The following is an 18,779-nucleotide window of genomic DNA, read 5'->3' as shown; positions in this document are numbered from 1 at the left end:
GTTGCAGGAAGGCCCGAAGTGATGCAGTATTTCAGTTACATCACGGCGTGTCAGCTGGATGTGGCAGGAAGGCCCGAAGTGATGCAGTATTTCAGTAACATCACGGCGTGTCAGCTGGATGTTGCAGGAAGGCCCGAAGTGATGCAGTATTTCAGTTACATCACGGCGTGTCAGCTGGATGTGGCAGGAAGGCCCGAAGTGATGCAGTATTTCAGTAACATCACGGCGTGTCAGCTGGATGTGGCAGGAAGGCCCGCAATGATGCAGTATTTCAGTTATATCACGGCGTGTCAGCTTGATGTTGTAGGAAGGCCCGCAGTGATGCAGTATTTCAGATATATCACGGCGTGTCAGCTTGATGTTGTAGGAAGGCCCGCAATGATTCAGTGTGTAGATATTTACAGGGTGAAACTCACGAGCTGACAAAACTAGAAACATAATCAGGGCAAACCGGGATTCGAACCCACGATAAACAGATCCTGAGAGGGACACATAATTAGATCATTGAGCAACCCGCCCCTCTCTGTTCATACAGATGTAACCCGTTGTTGGAATGTTACCTCAAATGTCTCGATACCCCCATATGTACAGCGAGTCTTCGTGAGGTACCTGGATACACTATCTGATCAAGCCAAAGCCGTAGTTAAACCCAGTTGTAGTACACCTGTAGCGTTATTCAGGTATAATGGCCAGGTAACCTACCCGACTACCTACCATACGGGTGTCTGATACCCCGATACGACTTCAGGACGGGAGTCCATGCATGGCACGCAACGATTCTGCTGTGATTTAGAGAGAACGTCTCGTGGATTTATTGCTGGGTTATAAATTGTGTTTGGAGGAGAGCAGTTCAAGTTATGAAACACTGCAGTATATCACTAGGCTGGTGTCGATAATAGCTTTTTGGACTGAACTGAACTGTAACTTGAGACCACGCTGGTAGAACTTGGATATGAGGATAATCCTGTCTTGTCAACATACAATATATGGGCGGTTCTATTGAACGGAGAATCTTTTAAATCACCTTGCGTTGGAGCAGTGGTTGGGGTTCCCCGCGTATCAGGTCCACGCCAATGCTCTGAGAGGACTGTCACCTGGTGGAGTCTGTGAGGTGGTGGACTTCAGTGTGTAGGCTAGGAACAATGATTGACAAGTGAGACAATGGGATGCACATCGTCAAGGTAAGACTCCAATACAGGATGTCTGGGCTGTAGATGTCGTCATTGTACAGGTTTACGAACTACGTCTAGGGGTGTGAATGAAGACTTACAATAAAATATTTCTGTTGATTTGAAATTTATTCTAAATAATGGGTTGAGTGAGTGAGTGAGTGTTATTTTACGCACAGTCTGCAATATTCAATCTTCATCGCGGCGGACTGTAAATAGTTAATGCTACGACATACTAACTATTGGTTTCTCCACGCTGTCGGGGTACCTTGACATATGGTACCCCGTAGACCCTCATCTTAACAGACTATACATTCACATACTCGTTGTGGAATCTTTAACATATTGAAAGTATTCTAATGGCAAATATCTAGGACAGTGTAAACTGTTTGCAGCCTAACGTTGCGAGTAACCGCATGTAACCCTACTGTATAAAATGCTGGTTAAAAGAACGTAGATTTGAAAATTTGATTTGAAATTAGATTTGAACACAAAATTATAAACGTTGTGTAACCTTACAAGGCTCAAATCAGTTGCCGAAACAGTGCAAACTTGAGGTCCAAAACAGAACTGTGATACCCACTTCAAGCACATCACCATGGAAACCATTTCTTGTTTGTTTCATTTTTAGCCATTCTGTATAATTTCTTTTGCCCGGCAGTTTATATCATTGATACATCTTTATAATATCTGAACTCCCCATAAATACCAATAAAGGGGGAGTTTGTTTAGGCTCTCATCTGTTGGTTGATTCCGTTGAATACATGCTGTGAGTTACGGTACACACCGGCGATACCGGTTAATACTCGTCATGTGGGGTCAGTGACCTCAATCATACAAGTCGGCCATTATAGTGTATTAATTATTGCAAAAGACATGGCGCGGAGAACTCACTGTTCATTGCAATACGTTGCCTTGTTAGTTCTTGTGTGTCGCAGTGTGTGCCCTCGCTTGGTGTATTTATGGACTCCCGACCGGAATAACGTCGATAAGAAATTGTATACTTACATGGGATATAGGCGCCCCAATGCGGTCGACACATTGTTGTTACAGCAGCGGCATTACTGCGTTACTTTGATGTCTTAGATGACTCGATTACAACGTTTACCCAATATTACACTGAACTGAAATACATGGCTCGCTGGTTTTAGGCATTGTTGTGAAACGTGTAGGTTATTGTCAAAATATACCCCATATCTAACAAGTCACGTCGTAAAGGCATTAATACTTATGCTATGTATCACGGAAACTGATATAGCCGATAAACTGTCGAGTTAATCGAACGCCAGATATCGACAAGGTGACAGTGCACGCATAGGGGTCGGCGGGTTACAACACCTCACTTTGGAGGTATTCGGAGCCAAGCACCTTTGTTCCTTCATCAATAGTTGGCTTGGTCCGCGTTATTTAACATATATACACACAGCTCAAAAGAAATGAAAGAACACCCGATTCTTTTATATGACTATAGTTAATCATGGCTGGTGGTTATTGTAACACTGCCTTCGCTTTTGTTGGTGTTCTTTAAATTGTTTTGAGTAGTATATATTCCAGTAGTTGTATTGTAGCTTTGATGAAATGAGCGTGTTCGCTCAGTGAATCACTTGCATCTCCGGAATGCCCGAGACCCGTGAAGATCCGGGGTAGAATAGGCCTTCAGCAACCCATGCTTGCCGTAAAAGGCAACTATGCTTGTCGTAAGAGGCGACTAACGTGATCGGGTGGTCAGGCTCGCTGACTTGGTTGATGCATGTCATCGGTCCCATTTGCGTGGATCGATGCTAATGATGTCAATCACTGGATTGTCTGGTCCAGACTCGAATATTTACAGACCGCAGTCATATAGCTGTAATATTGCTGAGTGCGGCGTTAAACAACAAACCAACCCACCAACCGGAATGTCCGATGTCCCATTCCAGATTAATGAAACAGACTATAACTACTCCGTCTTATGCAAGACAGAACTCTTCATGACACAGCAGATGACTGTGACATCTTTTACCATCTTCATATCACAAGAATGTGTTTTTTATTTCAGGAATTATCTTTACTGAAACGATGTTTTTGTTTTAGAACTCTTTCAGCTGAGGACCAGTTAAACTCACGAGACGAAAGTACCAACTGTCCGATATGTTTAAACTCGATTAAACAGCCCAAAACACTACAGTGCCAGCATGCCCTCTGTTCACGGTGTCTTCAACGCTATATCAACAGCCTCGATAATACAGACAAGCTAAGGGGGTTCCCCTGTCCCATCTGCCGGAAGCTGACCATCATAGCCAATCCTGACACGCCACGTCAGACATGGGTTTCGCAGCTTCAAGAATCTGAACAAGTAGGTGCGTAAGTTTCTCAAATTTGTTCTTTGGATGTTTAAGCCGAAACTTTCTTTCGTATGAAAAGATAGTAATCATCTAGATCAGTTGTAAAGATTTGAAAACCTGTTGTGTGAAGTAAAGTGCTTTAAAAGTAAATCAAATCGAAATGAATAGTAACAGGTATTGATTATTATTCCTCCCAGAACCAACACCGGTACAGAACAGAAGTTCCCGCCTAGTCGAACCCAATACTGCCATACATCCGTCACGTGCACGTGACAATGACGTCATCAAGTCCAAAGTGAGAGGCGAGTCCTTTGATCCTCTGATTGTTGACATCGTTGTTGTTGATGTTGATGATGTAGCTGTGGTCGTGGTAGCCGACTTCAACAACAAGTCGCTCAAGTCGCTGTACAGACAACGAGGACGAGATGAGTTCTCGTCTCTTTCACTTGAGTCCAACCCGTTCTGTGTGGCCTTGGTATCTGACCGCACGGTGGCCTTGACCTTGCCTTGGTCAGACAAAATATGCATAACGGAAGTCACCCCGGACCTTCGCGTAAGCAAAAGCATTGAAACTGACAAAGCTTATTATGGGATTGCGGGGATTGATGAGGATTGTCTTGCCGTGAGCACGACCTGGCAAACGCCATGTTCCGTCGACATCATAGATCACAGCGGAAGAGTCATCAAGACCATCGACACCACCGACTACGGTGACAGTTTGTTCTCCGATCCGTGGTACATGGCTGTCACGCCCTCTGGTGACATTCTTGTGTCAGACTGTCAAGAACAGTCACTCTTGTGTTTAGATCAAAGCGGCCACACCAGATGGCGCTTCAAGCCTCGTGGGGAGGGAATGTTGAAAATCCCGGCAGGTGTTGCTTGCGACATTGAGGGCAACATTTACCTGGCTGATACCGACCGACATTGTGTCCTGACCATTGACGAACATGGCCGGTTTCTGCGGGAGGCGGCTTCAAGCGCCGACGGAGTTGAACGTCCACGGTGTGTTACCGTCACGGACGCAGGGCGCATGTATGTCACAATGGAAAATGGGGATATTAGAATAATTAACTTGAGGTGAATGATTACACAGATGGCAACACAGACATGACGAAATATACTGAAATGCATTTTTGTTAGAAATCACTTAGATGTACATGAGTGAGTGAGTGAGTATGGTTTCACATCGCTTTTATCAATATCCAAGCAATATCATGGCGCGCGAAACCAGAAATGGACTTCACACAATGTACTCATGTGGGGAATCGAGTCTTTGCTGTGACAAGCGAACGCTTTAATCACAAGGCTATCTAATCTCATTAAAATCAGATCTTACTTCTCGCTACCGCAAAACAAAGATCTGAGGACATCCCATTACGGGTCACGTCAGGAGGACCTTTCGCGAACTTTGACCGACCAATGATATTACAAACAAGAAGTTGACATCAGTCAATTAGAAATCAGCTTTCTCTATATTCGTGGCACAAGTTTCAAACTGGTTACTTCCTTTTCAGACGCTTGAAAAGTATGTTGACAAAGTTTTCGATTATGAAAACTCTACAAAAGAACACCCTGGAATATCTAATATATGGCCGGGATTGTATGGCCGTGCTTCTCACGTCCTTTGCAACGTCTCTTCCGTTCAAATGTTTATCCCATTGAAGCGAGAGATAGACGATACTCTTGACGGAATCAGTCGTACAGGTCTTAAATGTCGTTCGGAATATCCCGTGTTATCCCTTGCGAGGTTGCATTATTAGAAATCACATTCCGACTGTCACTTTCCTGATCCGTTAAGCAACGCTCTGATTGGTCGGATGAAAAGTCGTCCTGACGTGATGTCCTCAGATCTTTAGAACTAGGATCTGATCTAGTGAGATTGAAAGCTATGCTTCCGCCCCTTGATTTAAAAACAATTAGAATAGGTCCCCAGTAAACAATTGCTAACCGAGGCCTAACCCTTGACATGCGAACACTGTAACCACTAGGCTACCTCACCGCCCTGATGTACGTACGAATACATAGCTAGTTCAGCACGGACCTGTCATCGGGAAATAAGTAAATAGTCACACTTTCATTTTTCTGCAGTGCTTTATACTGGTATGTAAATCATCAATAGACAAAAACGAAGTACATTGCCATTCAATGGTTCACGCCTGACGAGGCTCCCTGTTGCTTGGTGTACGGATCTGCGGCATTTTTTTTTTGGAATAAAATTAAGACACAGAAAACAGTGTTGTTCTTCCAAACGAGTCCACGCCAATGATAAAGGGAATTGAAATAACACTTTGAGTTTTAAAAATGAGTGTCAGTTAAAAAGTAGCCAAGTACTTGAGCTACCCGGTAACTGAGACTGGGCACCCGTCTCGCTTCTGGAGCCATAGCTGAACAGGGCTATAGTGACTAGAGAACAAGCATGTCGACACACACTAGGTGTCAGGTTGGTATACATGGCAAAGTAAATACAAACAACTGCAAACATTCTACAGACAGCGAGTGCTCATATTGCTGGAATTTATAGGCATCGGTGTCGAATAGAAGGGCATCTTCCCTAGGCAAGAGAGTAAACTGACTATAAAAGTCTAGTTTCCACCCTTGCCGAACTAGGCTGGTATTATGGAGTCAGATTTTGGCTGGACAAACGAGTCTATGCATAGTCCAATCAAAATCGTGCAATGAAATCGAAATCCGTTTGGTTAACTGAAATGCAGATTTCGGTCGATTGCAGGGTTTGCAAAGCATGTGCACCGCCAACTCGTTGTCAACAGATATTTTCCCAATCTTTTCATGTTTTTAATCAAGGTGCTCACGTGATTTGATGAACTCCGCGATGTAAATTCTGTTTTATCACAATAAATTATTGACTGTAAGCCGCCATTTTGTTTGAAGCAAAAGCAGGTTATACGAGGGGTGGAATCTGATCAGTCCATAGGAGAGGCATAGAAGGGACATAACTCATAATAGCCATTGGTGGCGCTACGATCGAGCCCATCCTAGTTCGGCAAGGGTGAAAACTGGACTTTTAAAGTCAGTTACCTCTCTTGTCCCGGAAAGATGATAGAAGGGTGAATGTATTAAATTAAATGTCCGCAGGTCTTTTACACGCCCGCCGCGCCACTCCCCTCCCTCTCTCGCCTTCTTGAGTGTGGGTATTTTATTGGGGGAACAACAGTAAGAGAGTGTATGTTCCTATATACATGGTACTAAGGCCCCATAACCCCATAACGTGCATGTGTACATCCGACGCACAACAAGGCTGTTGGGATCATCCTCCAATTAACATCTATGATAGTGCTGCGTTTAAATATATGATACAAACTGTTATACCTACTGACGGTAATAAGTCTTCCTGTTGATTTGTTGATATTTGTATTTTTGTAAAGTTTAAAGACAAATGAACGTTTTCAGGATTTACGGGATGAAATTTTCAAAAATGCCAACGGTCTTGTTTGTCTGCCAGTTTGGGAGCTCTTAAATTAAGTAAAAACATTGTATATTCACATCAAGCGTTGTTTGTCAGTTGCTGAGGAAACGGCCATTTTGCATGAGAATGTGACGCCATGTGATTGTAACATGGTAAGACATGGCGACTCACTTGACTGGGGGTATGGACGTTACAGCAGGAGAAGGCAACACGCATGAGGTCTTCCCCTTGGGATGCAGTACAGTACAGTACAGTACAGTACAGTACAGCTGGACACTTTACGTCATGAATAGAGAGTGCCATTCAGAGAGGGGTCACATCTAACAAATGTTATTTTTGGGATCACACTTGCTGAGTAAAGTACAGATTCATGTACTTTTTTGGTTTGAGTCCCATCCGGGATTCGAACCCACATTGCCAGAGTGAGGCACCTTATCGCCAGAACACCAAGTCAGCGATCTAACCCGCTCAGCCAACGAGACTTCCACATCAATTGTAGTCGAGAAAATTGTCACGTATGAGGTTGTTGTTGCTTTATGTGGTCGCCTTCTGTCTAAGAAATGTCCGTTAAACTAATAATTTTATTTGCTAAAACTGAGAAGGGGATGTGTATATGCTCCTAGAGCTGAGAAGGGGATGAGTATAGGCTGGTAGAGCTGAGAAGGGGATGTGTATATGCTCCTAGAGCTGAGAAGGGGATGAGTATAGGCTGTGAGAGCTTAGAAGGGGATGAGTATATTCCGTTAGAGCTGAGAAGGGGATGAGTATAGGCTGTGAGAGCTGAGAAGGGGATGAGTATAGGCTGGTAGAGCTGAGAAGGGGATGAGTATAGGCTGTGAGAGCTGAGAAGGGGATGAGTATAGGCTGTATAGGCTGTGAGAGCTTGTCTCCCCTTTCGGACACACCCTCCTTGGCAATCTCACTAAATACCAGGCGGGCCCATCTACGATACGTGTGAAATACGCATAATGTCGGAAAGTGCACGTTAAATCTCCAATAGTAAGTAAGTAAGTAAGTAAGTAAGTAAGTCGGAAAGCACACGTACAATCTCCAAATAATACACATCATCAGACCACGTGTTCGTGTGATACGAACTTGGAACCTGCTCCGCTGACTCGTGTTCCCAGCACAACGTGCCGCAGATTACTACGTCAGCTAGAGTTACTTCCCTTACTCCACAACCCATGTGTTCGCTGTCTCCCGCTCCTTGGCGGAGACGGTCAGTCAGGTTTCAGCAAGATGCTGACTTCTCTGTTGGTAGCTACATCAGATAATATGTTTTCATATGATACATTATACTAACGTCGCTCTCACTGCCATAGTCTTTATGTCTTTCATAGGTATCAGCTTAACACGGATTGCTTCAAAAAATGACATTGGTTGTTGTTTGTTGTTTAACGGCGCACTCCAGCTATATGACGGAGGTCTGTAAATAATCGAGTCTGGACCAGACATTCCAGTGTTTTACATCTTGATATCAATTCACGCAATTGGGATCGATGACATGCATCAACCAAGTCAGCGAGCCTGACCACCTGATCCCGTTAGTCGCCTCTTACGACAAGCATAGTCGCCTTTTTACGGCAAGCACGGGTTGCTGAAGACCTATTCTACCCCGGATATTCGCGGTAGATGTACATGACCGACGCTACCATTGTCAGACATGTAACGCCGCCTGTTCTATGATTGTAATCGCTATGATTAACGCACAATATAACTTTGATCCAGATCAACAAGGCGCGAAGTAATTTTGTAGCATACCATGTGCAACCTATTGATGCAAGCTCCTTTACTATCATAAAGCCACATATGTAACTAAGAAGGTGAAACAAATTGTAATTTGTATGTGGTACCTTCAGAATCAGGAATGAGAACATGACACACTTGAGTTTAAATACATATGTGATATGTTTTCACAACAATGTCTTCTGAAACATTTGTGATTGTTTTCAAGAAACAAGAAAAATTATGTTGTCACAATCTCAGTGGTACACATGATAAATGTTAAATATTTAAACTGAATAGAATGGCTTAAATCTATAGCCTATTCCCTTTAGTAAACTAGGGATAAAAGCAAAATCAAAGCCTCCATAGCAGAAAGATGGCAAGCCCAGTGGGACGCAAGTAAGATCGGCAGATGGCTATACAAAATTCAACCCAAGGTCCAACAAAAGCCAAATTCATGCTCAAATGAAGGGGATATTGAAATTGCGCCTCACGCCTAAGACTCGGTCACAAAAAGCACTATGACAAGGTTTGTTCATCTTGCAATCAAGCTGAAACCATTGCTCACGTGTTACTAGAATGTCAAGACCATGCCCCAGCCCGGGCTAGGTTAAAACAAGAATTGCAGTTAGATCCGCTATCTTTCATAGACCTCCTAAAGCCAAGAGATGCAATAGCGAAGGCCAAACTAACTCTATTTCTGAGAGATGGACAGCTACTCGAACGTATATAAACCGAGCAGCCAAGGATAAAAATGAAATGATATCAAAATACGAAAATAGAAATCATATCAATACAAAAACAGAAATTATGTGAATACCAAACTCACAATAGATAGGTGTACCCTACTCACACACAGGAGTCCCAAAGAGGGACAGGTCAGCCGAAATTGCTTAGGCAGAAGGCGACCTCTTAAACACTTAATGCAGCAACAACAACAACTTAAAGTACTTTTGTTGGCACGTTATGTTAGCAACATACGTTGCATTGTCCAGAATTGACCGAACAAGTCTGGCAGTGAGTGGACGGAATGGCATAAAAAATGTTTTGTATATCTACAGTGGTATAGTTATAATTCTTTTTATATAGTATATCATTCAAAGTAACAGTTACGTTGTTGCAATATACTGTGTAATGAACTAGATCAGTGGAGTATGGAATACTGGAAGGGACATTCTCGCGATCTTACATTCTCGTGTTTTGGGCATATTTACCTCGTTTCCAAAGGTCGAGATCGCGAGAATGTGAGATCGCGAGAATGTCCCTTACAGCATTCCATAGTGGAGACATGCAGATATTGTTAAAACTGAAACCAAGAACGTTGCGAGTGCGCTGTTTTTATACAGTCGTGATTCATCCTTCTCTATGTGAGTTATAGGGAAACTGGGTCAGCCTGTCCCCTTGACAGAATTTGCCTCCCTTCGATCATTGAGCTCGACGAATACAAACGTGTTTAGTGCAATAACTTTGGAATGTTTAAAAATATATTTTGATGCAAAATAATTATTTCATTTCATACGTACACATATAATTATCTATATGTGAGTCAAAGATATTTGACCCGTGATGATCCGGGGTAGAATAGGTCTTCAGCAATCCATGCTTGCAACTAACGGGATCGGGTGGTCAGGCTCACTGACTTGGTTGATGCATGTCATCGATCCCAATTGCATGGATCGATGCTCATGATGTCAATCACTGGATTGTCTGGTCCAGACTCGATCATTTACAGACCACCGTCATACAGCTGGAATATTGCTGAGTGTGGCGTTAAATAACAAACAACAACAAAGATAGTTTTCCTTAATAAATCTGTTTACATCCATCTAACAATTACTCCTATTGTCCAGTTTGCTCGAGCATTGTGCCAGTGTAACACAAACGTGTTGCAATACTTTACAGTTAGGAATGTTTCAAAAAATATTTTCACAATTATTTATATATTTTACATGTACACATACCATTCCACATGTGCGAAATAAAGATAAGGTTTCTTTTAAAAGTTTGTTTACATCTTTCCAAATATTACTCATCCCCATTTAACTTTCTCAAACTAAAAAACCCCAAAGCACCTACTTGTCCTTCAAACCACTGTCTTGACTTCATATGTAACAAGTAACATCGGCTGTCTGGCAGAACTTGGACTCTATCCCCTTAACATTTCAATATTCATATCAATGTACAACTATTACCTTCGGCTATTAGAATGTGGATTACTCACTGCCGCCTTCAATGAAGAAAAAGCATTGAACTCATGAACCTCTTCAATAAATACTCTGCTCAACTGCATTTTTCCTAATCTGGCTCACTATAACATCTCTTCTGGAAAATTTAAGGAAACTGTACATGAACAGTTCATGTCCATATACCTCAGTGAAACTGACCAAGCCCCATCCACTAAACAACATAAGCTCAGACACCTCGGGAAAATAGGAGACAAATTCGGAATTAAACCATATCTGAAAGTAACCACCGCATTAGAACACCGCAAAGCAGTTACTAGGCTAAGACTCAGTGCTCACGACCTTCAAATTGAGAGAGGATGATACTTTAACACTCCAACAGAAGAAAGATTATGTACCCTCTGTGATATTGATGAAATAGAAGATGAGGAACACTTCCTGTTACAATGACCTCTGTACAAAAACCTGAGACAGGAACTATATTCATCAACCACCTTGGCTATGCACACAATATCTCTAAAAATACTTTTAAATCCACCCGAGCCTTGTGCAAAAATTATCTCCAATTTCATTCACAAAATGATCAGGCAAAGAAAATCTGCATCTCCTCTCTACCAATATATGCATGGCAATATTTGAATTCTATTGTGTATGTTAATGTTTAATTAGTCATGTTCATTTTTTATTCCCTGCCCCCTGTAGGTGTTATGTACAATAAATATTCTTCTTCTTCTTCTTCTTCTTCTGCATTCAGCAGATTACCTTTCAAATGAAAACGTTAATTTCTGGTTACAGATGTAAAATTGTAAGTGTTGTCTTGTAATGCAACCAGCGAGAGTGTTACTCGCGTGGAGTGTGTGTACTCCCACCGTTGCGGACTATCCGCCCATGGCAATTAATGATTCGTGCATTCGATCTGGAATTAGAAAAGGACATCATCAAATTCGTTTAATCGACCGACCCTAACTCTAGTATTGTTAATTGAAATATCTTATGAAATGTGATCAAATTGACAGGAATTATGATTAAATTTCGGTACATGTGGGGAAAGGGTGCTGATCACGTGACATTAGAAGATGATACTGTTTCCGGGGTCAACTGGAGGTCACGTTATAGAACGTCCAATCATCTACTCCTGTTACGATTAACACTCTGTGTAGAGCCGGATAATTTCACGATGGAATTTCAGAATGGCCTAATGTCCGTTTGTTTCCAAATGAAACCCGAAGAAGCTTCATATGCCGTTATTGTGCGTGAGGCCGTGCCTTTGGGGCAAAAGTAGCAATATTCGGCCGATAATGAGATATTCGAGGGGGCGTGAAGTGGGTGGTCATCTAGTTGATCGTCTAGTCACGTCCGTCTTGAGTCCGGCTGAAACATCGGACAATAGCATCTCGGACAGTGACTCCTGTGCAACAATGGAGAACGCTCCATGGCAGACGTATTTGAAGTAATACCACATTGGATAAATGAATGAATTACTCTCTCTTCCTAGTGGTGTGTAAGAGCAACAAAATACAAATAACCTGCAGAAGCATTTGTCTTGAAAACGTAATACTGAGAGTTTTACACGACAGCGTATACAGACTAATTCTTGTGAGGGGAGGGAGATCTGATGACGTATGTATCCTGGTGGGAAACGATGAGAAATATGTTTATTACAAGAGCGAGTGAGTGAGTTGGGTTTAACGCCGCTTTTAACCAGTTATATCACGGCGTGTCAGCTTAATGTGGGAGGAAAGCCCGAGGTGATGCAAGTGTCAGACGTTTACCACTTCGGTGAAACCCACGAGCACGGGTATGGTGCCGACAAACCTAGAAACATAATCGGGGCGAACCGGGATTCGAACCCACAACCATAGGTTTCTGGCGTGCCCAAGGGACGCAACTCTGCACAGCGAATCGCGGCGCCTTAGACGACTGGGCCATCCGTGCCCCCGAACAATAGGCCAGATCAATATATACTTGTGATGTATAATTCATATCAACATTAGATAGTTTATGGTTGTGACGTACAATTTTATCAACACAAGATCAGTATATGGTTGTGAATCATATTATTTTCCCTTCCGCCCATCCCTTTCGCTATTGAAACAGCCCCAAACGAAACGAATCTAGTCTCCAATCTCACTGGGCTCCACTTCAATTATAATCGAGTTGTTTGCTTCTATCAAAATTATATATTTTCAGAGAGTAAGCGTTCGCCTAAGATATTTGTGTAGGAACACACAGAGCTTCCGATTCCCTGACAGACATGTTTTTATTTTCTGTTTAGTTTGTGTTAGAATGGTATTCATAGTTTTCTAAACCCTCCAAATTACCCTCTGAATATCGCGACTAACGTCCACAACACAACGTTATAAGTATAAGCACCCGGTCCATGAACAATACACAGTTTGTAACAGGTTTGGGATTCGTCATCTTATTGTTTCTTACACTCGCTCCCGGAGAACGCTGCACAGTTTATTGCCAGACAGCATCTTGAGAGAAATAGAACAGTCAAGGGCCGATTCGCCAACTATGAATGTTGTATTCATACGCCACAATGTCCTTTTTCAACTTCTAAAAAATGTGCAAAGTATTAGTGACAAATAGATAAAATACAACACTCGTCCTCGTTAGATACCGCCCGTATTACAACTCAAATATACCCGGTGCAATAAAAGCGGTTTCTAATGGGGACATCTACATCTCCCAACGGTAATATAGGAGAATAATGTTTTTTATGGAGGGTAATTACTGAGAAAAACGATGTATCTCAATGGTAATAATTTAAAATCTCCATGAGGTAAACTGATACTATAGTCCGTTGGCTGCAAAATCGTACCGATGAAATGCAAAATAAAGATATAAATCCGAAAACAACAATTCGTCTTAAATGGCATGAAAGTTATTTATTTGTCCATACCAATTCGTCACCATAATTTCAGACATTGTCATGTAGAGAAAATATTGTTTAACAAACTATCATGTAATTGTTGGTGTTTCAATGCCTGTTGCAACAGGGGGTCTGCGCAATAAACAAAACAGCTGAGGGTATCGCGGAACACAGGGGTAGTCTCAAAACTTCCGTCACCGAAGCGGGAAACGTCTGAGACGTGCATCACCTCGGGCTTTCCTCCCACATTAAGCTGACACGCCGCGATATAACTGGTTAAAAGCGGCGTTAAACCCAACTCACTCTTGTAATAAACATATTTCTCATCGTTTCCCACCAGGATACAGACTTCATCAGATCTCCCTCCCCTCACAAGAATTAGTCTGTATACGCTGTCGTGTAAAACTCTCAGTATTACGTTTTCAAAACAAATGCTTCGCGACCCCGCAGGTTATTTGTATTTTGTTGCTCTTACACACCACTAGGAACAGGGAGTAATTCATTCATTTATCCAATGTGGTATTACTTCAAATACTCCATTGTTGCACAGGAGTCACTGTCCGAGATGCTATTGTCCGATGTTTCAGTCGGACTCAAGACGGACGTGACGAGAAGATCAACTAATCTCTTTTTTATAATATGAAGCTTTAATTCCCGTCTCCACATTGTCAGTGCACCCCCCCCCGCCCCCCCCCCCCCCCCCCCCCCTCCCACTTGCAATAATCATGAAGGTGAAATACCAAGGTTTTCTAATCCCCTGTGACTTCCATTCATGGACCGTATTGTAATGATATATTGTGCTCGTTCTGTTTGTCCGTTTAATAACTACTACGCAGAAAGGTAGGCTTGTGATCTAGACTTTTCATTTGAGATGATTTTATTACAGAAAAGACAGTAGTGGGTTGGCCCAGCATGCGCGAATTCCACGCGCGAATGTACGGCTGTTCAGTGCAGACCCCCTTGTAACAAAGAAGCATCAATGCACCAATAGTTATATGAGAGTTTGTCAAACAACCTTTTCTCTACTTCATGACGATATCTGATATTATGGTGACGAGTTGGTAGGGAGAAATAAACAACTTTTATGCCATTTAAGACGAATTGTTGCTTTTGGATTTATAACTATTTTGTATTCATTGGTACGATATTGCAACAAACGGATATCTCAAAGGAAGTACTTTTAGGATGATGGTATATCTCAAAACACTTTTCTGTCGTGTGAGATGTTTAACGCCAAACTCCAATATACCAGCTAATTACGATGTTGCTTATTACTCACAGCAATTCACTTCTGATTAAATATGGCGGCTATAGAAACAGAATACTTCTTTAATTAATTACTAGACGCTCTACGTGTCACCCCATCTCCCCGCTACCCCCGGGCAGTGCTCCACGATGAACACGGAGGCGGACATGCCTGGAATAACACAGTACAGAGCGCGTGTGTTTACCTACAGACCGGGTAATGGGGAGTCAGCACGAGCTTGTTTGTGTAATTGATTACAATGTTTATTTTTCTGAGAAGCAGATTTACCCACGGTCATTTCAGCGCTGGCCAAGCAGTGACCGTTAATCTGCGATAGGACCTTGCTTGTGTCTTCATAACATGGCACAGTGCTATCCCCTTTTACATGACTTCTCCCAGACTAACGCTCCAACGAGCTACTGTAACAGTTATGGTGGCGACGCTCTGTTCCTCTAGCTTTGGGACATTTGTATACGTTTGCATTGTCGTTGCTCGTACTCTTCCTCACTAATATACAGCAAAGAATTTTAGCAATGACAAATTGAAGATGATTATTATACCCGGACACTCAATATTTCTGAGGGCGGTGGGGTACTCATTGGTTAAAGCGTTCGCTCATCACGCAGACGACCTGGTTCGATTTCCCACATGGGTACAATGTGTGAAGCCTATTTCCGGTGTCCCCCGCCCTGATAATGTTTGGCTATTGCTAAAAGCAGCGTAAAACCGTATATTTCAATATTTCTGAACGACTGGTAGTAGCATTGATATCGTACCCGGATAACCGGTTCCTGAATTACAAGACACAGTCGTGTCGCAAAGTCATGCAAGACCCCTGGGACATCGCTCCAACTGTCATTTCCGCCGGTGTTTGTGTCCCAGGTTTTGCACGCACCTGACCGACTTCCCTCCCCCGAATGCCCTCGTACCTGGCCCCCTGCCCCCCGTACATCAATCAGCACGTGGAGATTTATACCTCTCCTCAGCGCTATTCAACCAGCCGTTGCCAAACACTTCCGACAAATATGTAGAATATGACAAAGTAGCATCACCCGGACGAGCCAATCACACACCTTAAGTGCCATCTATAGAACCCTCAGATAGGAGGTATTCGCCAGGGCAGTATCAGCCCACGTTCCATACGTTCTGAATGCTAAGTTCTGCTTCAAATAAATTATTATAAAAACGGTTTTTATTTTCGAAATATGTATTTGTTGTTATAAAATGTAAGAGGATGTTACGACACGCGAGTCTCTCTGCATTGTGTGCGCGTTGCCCTCCGTGCACACGCCCTGTCGACATATGCAAGGTTACGGCGGTGTGGAAAGAGTTAGAGGAATAAATGTTTCAGTACCGCCCGATGTTGTAGTAAAACCGCCCACTGTTGTAGTAAAACCAGTAGTGTAGTTGTATCCCCCAGTGATGTATCCCCCAGTGATGTATCCCTCAGTGATGTATCCCCCAGTGATGTACCCCCCTCTGATGGAACTGCTATCCTGTAGCAGGTGATGACAGACGAACCTGTCTTCAGGGTAATCAGCGCCATCATGGCGTTGACATGTACACATTTGTCCTTTATAAATATTTACACCCTGCAAACACGTTGGACTAGCTTTATCAGCTGCACGTACCACACTCCAACGCTTGGAACTACTCGAGTCTGGGCCAGATAAACCAGTGATTAACATTATGAACAACGCCCAGCGCGGTCGGGAAACGTTGACAAGCATTGGGAATATCGAGTCATCGAGCCTGACCACCTGAACATTTCAGTCGTCTCTTACAAGCGTAAATTAGAGTGAGTGAGTTGGGCTTAACGCCGCTTTTAATCGTATTCCTGTTATATCACGGCGTGTCAGCTTGATTTGGGAGAAAAGTCCGAAGTCATGCAGGTTTCAGACATTTACCACTTCGGTGAAACCCACGAGCCCGGGGATGTTTCTGACAAACCTAGAAACATAATCGGGGCGAACTGGGATTCGAACCTCTAACCATAGTTGCCTAGCGAAACCAAGGGCGCAACTCTGAATTGGGCCACCCTCGTCCAAACCTAGCTTTGACTTGGGACCAATTCAGTAATGAAACTTGATATCCATGTTACGAATCTAATGTTGTTAAATCACGGGACATGGGGGAATAATAAATATTATTTGGAGCCACTCAGATTTACATCGTAATAAGTAATCCAATTTAGTCGCTCTTACAAGTAATACAGTGATGGAGACCTTTCCCAACCCGGGTCAACACGACGGTATTTGTAGCCCCAATAACAGATATATAATTATGGGGCGATACTGAGGCGCGATGTATTTGTTGGCGTGAAATATATCCGTCCAGTTGAAATGGGCCACATCTGCGTCAGATGATGTGCTGAGTGTGTGTGAAGGTTTTTTCACGATCTGTTAATTAGTTTTCAGTTCCAAGGGTGTGAACGGCGCTAAGACAGACTGCTACCTCATTACGTCTACACGTACAACGAGTCTTTGTTCCTCTGCCAAGTTGGTTTCTTTAGGTATCTTTACGCCGTCAGTTGACTCGTAATATGTCAGTTTTGACTCTAAACATCCCATTTACGGTTGTTTCTGAACTAATAAACTCTTATATACATAACACAATATGTTTGTCACTGGTAGCCGCATCACGATACATCTTTGTCGACCTGTTGTTGTTAGAAGGTGCTATCTACCTTGCAACATTTTTACTTCTGAGTTCTCATACTTCAGAGCGGTAATAGAAGCACTTCCTGACATGCGCAGTATGTTGATGTGATGGCGGTGGCTGTGGTCTGCGATCCAGCGTTGCGTTGGCTCCGACACATTGTTATGAAGCTCACGTGTATTTATTTGTCCTGCAGCAGTGGAATTTTAGTCATGACAGGCATGATGTTAACGCTGTGAGGAGTCGTCTAATTGCTCACGTGTGTGGTTTGCACTGGGTCACCTGCAGATTGTTCATTAAGTGTTTATCATGGTTGATTAAGTGCAAGAGGTTGTCTCAAGTATCGGTCGCAACAACAAACATTGACACGTTCAGTGCCCATAAACTGGTACTTCCGACCCTGTGCGTTACGTGCATGCGTGCATGAAGTAGCGCACCGTGAACAGCCGCAAGGGAAGGGCAACCTATACCACACGTTAGCTACACAGAGATGGCGGAACGACAGCATGGTGAAACTAATATAAACAAGCTTTTAGCCAAGGATTTAGAAATACAAAAGCAAATAATAAATGAAAGCAAATCCCTCTCTCACCATGTTGTGTAAATGTGCTTATAAGTCTTATACCCTTGTTATCATATTCATGTCTTTAATTATCGTCACCTTGATTTCAAACGTATTTTGTAGATGTCACCTCGTCAGATGGATGTATTTACAATCGCAGTCTTCACATTATTCCAGTTGTTACCATGCTTACCAATTTGTTTGTTGTTTGTTGTTTAACGCCGCACTCAGCAATGTTCCAGCTATATGACGGCGGTCTGTAAATAACCGAGTTTGGACCATATATACCAGTGATTGACATCATGGGCATCGATCTACTCAACTAGTGGGATAAGATGACGTGCTTCAACCAAGTCAGTGAGCCTGACCACCCGATCCCGTTAGTCGCCTCTTACGACAAGCATAGTCACCTTTTACGGCAAGTATGGGTTGCTGAAGACCTATTCTACCCCCGAATCTTCACGGTGACTGTCACTACATGGTGCAGGTGTCTGCTCTAATACTGGTGCCTGTGGACACCTAGCGAATGACGCCGGAGTAGTGAGATGACCAATAGCGGCCTCCCATACACCAAGGCAAATCTTCAGTCTACCAGGTGGCCAACCCAGCT

General features: G+C 42.9%; 1 protein-coding gene across 1 annotated transcript; it reads left to right on the top strand.

Moving 5' to 3' along the window:
- The first annotated feature begins 748 nt into the window (after positions 1-748).
- LOC124140684 (E3 ubiquitin-protein ligase TRIM56-like) lies at positions 749-4,746 on the top strand. Its single transcript, XM_046508373.2, has 3 exons — positions 749-1,181; positions 3,243-3,508; positions 3,691-4,746. Exons 1-3 carry the CDS (start codon positions 1,162-1,164, stop codon positions 4,572-4,574), a joined length of 1,170 nt encoding a protein of 389 aa, XP_046364329.2. The 5' UTR covers positions 749-1,161; the 3' UTR covers positions 4,575-4,746.
- Positions 4,747-18,779: the final 14,033 nt, after the last annotated feature.

Source organism: Haliotis rufescens, unplaced genomic scaffold, assembly GCF_023055435.1.
Source record: "Haliotis rufescens isolate VD_foot unplaced genomic scaffold, xgHalRufe1.0.p SCAF_51, whole genome shotgun sequence".
Taxonomy (NCBI): Eukaryota; Metazoa; Mollusca; class Gastropoda; order Lepetellida; family Haliotidae; genus Haliotis; species Haliotis rufescens.
This window is presented reverse-complemented; position numbering and strand designations above follow the sequence as displayed.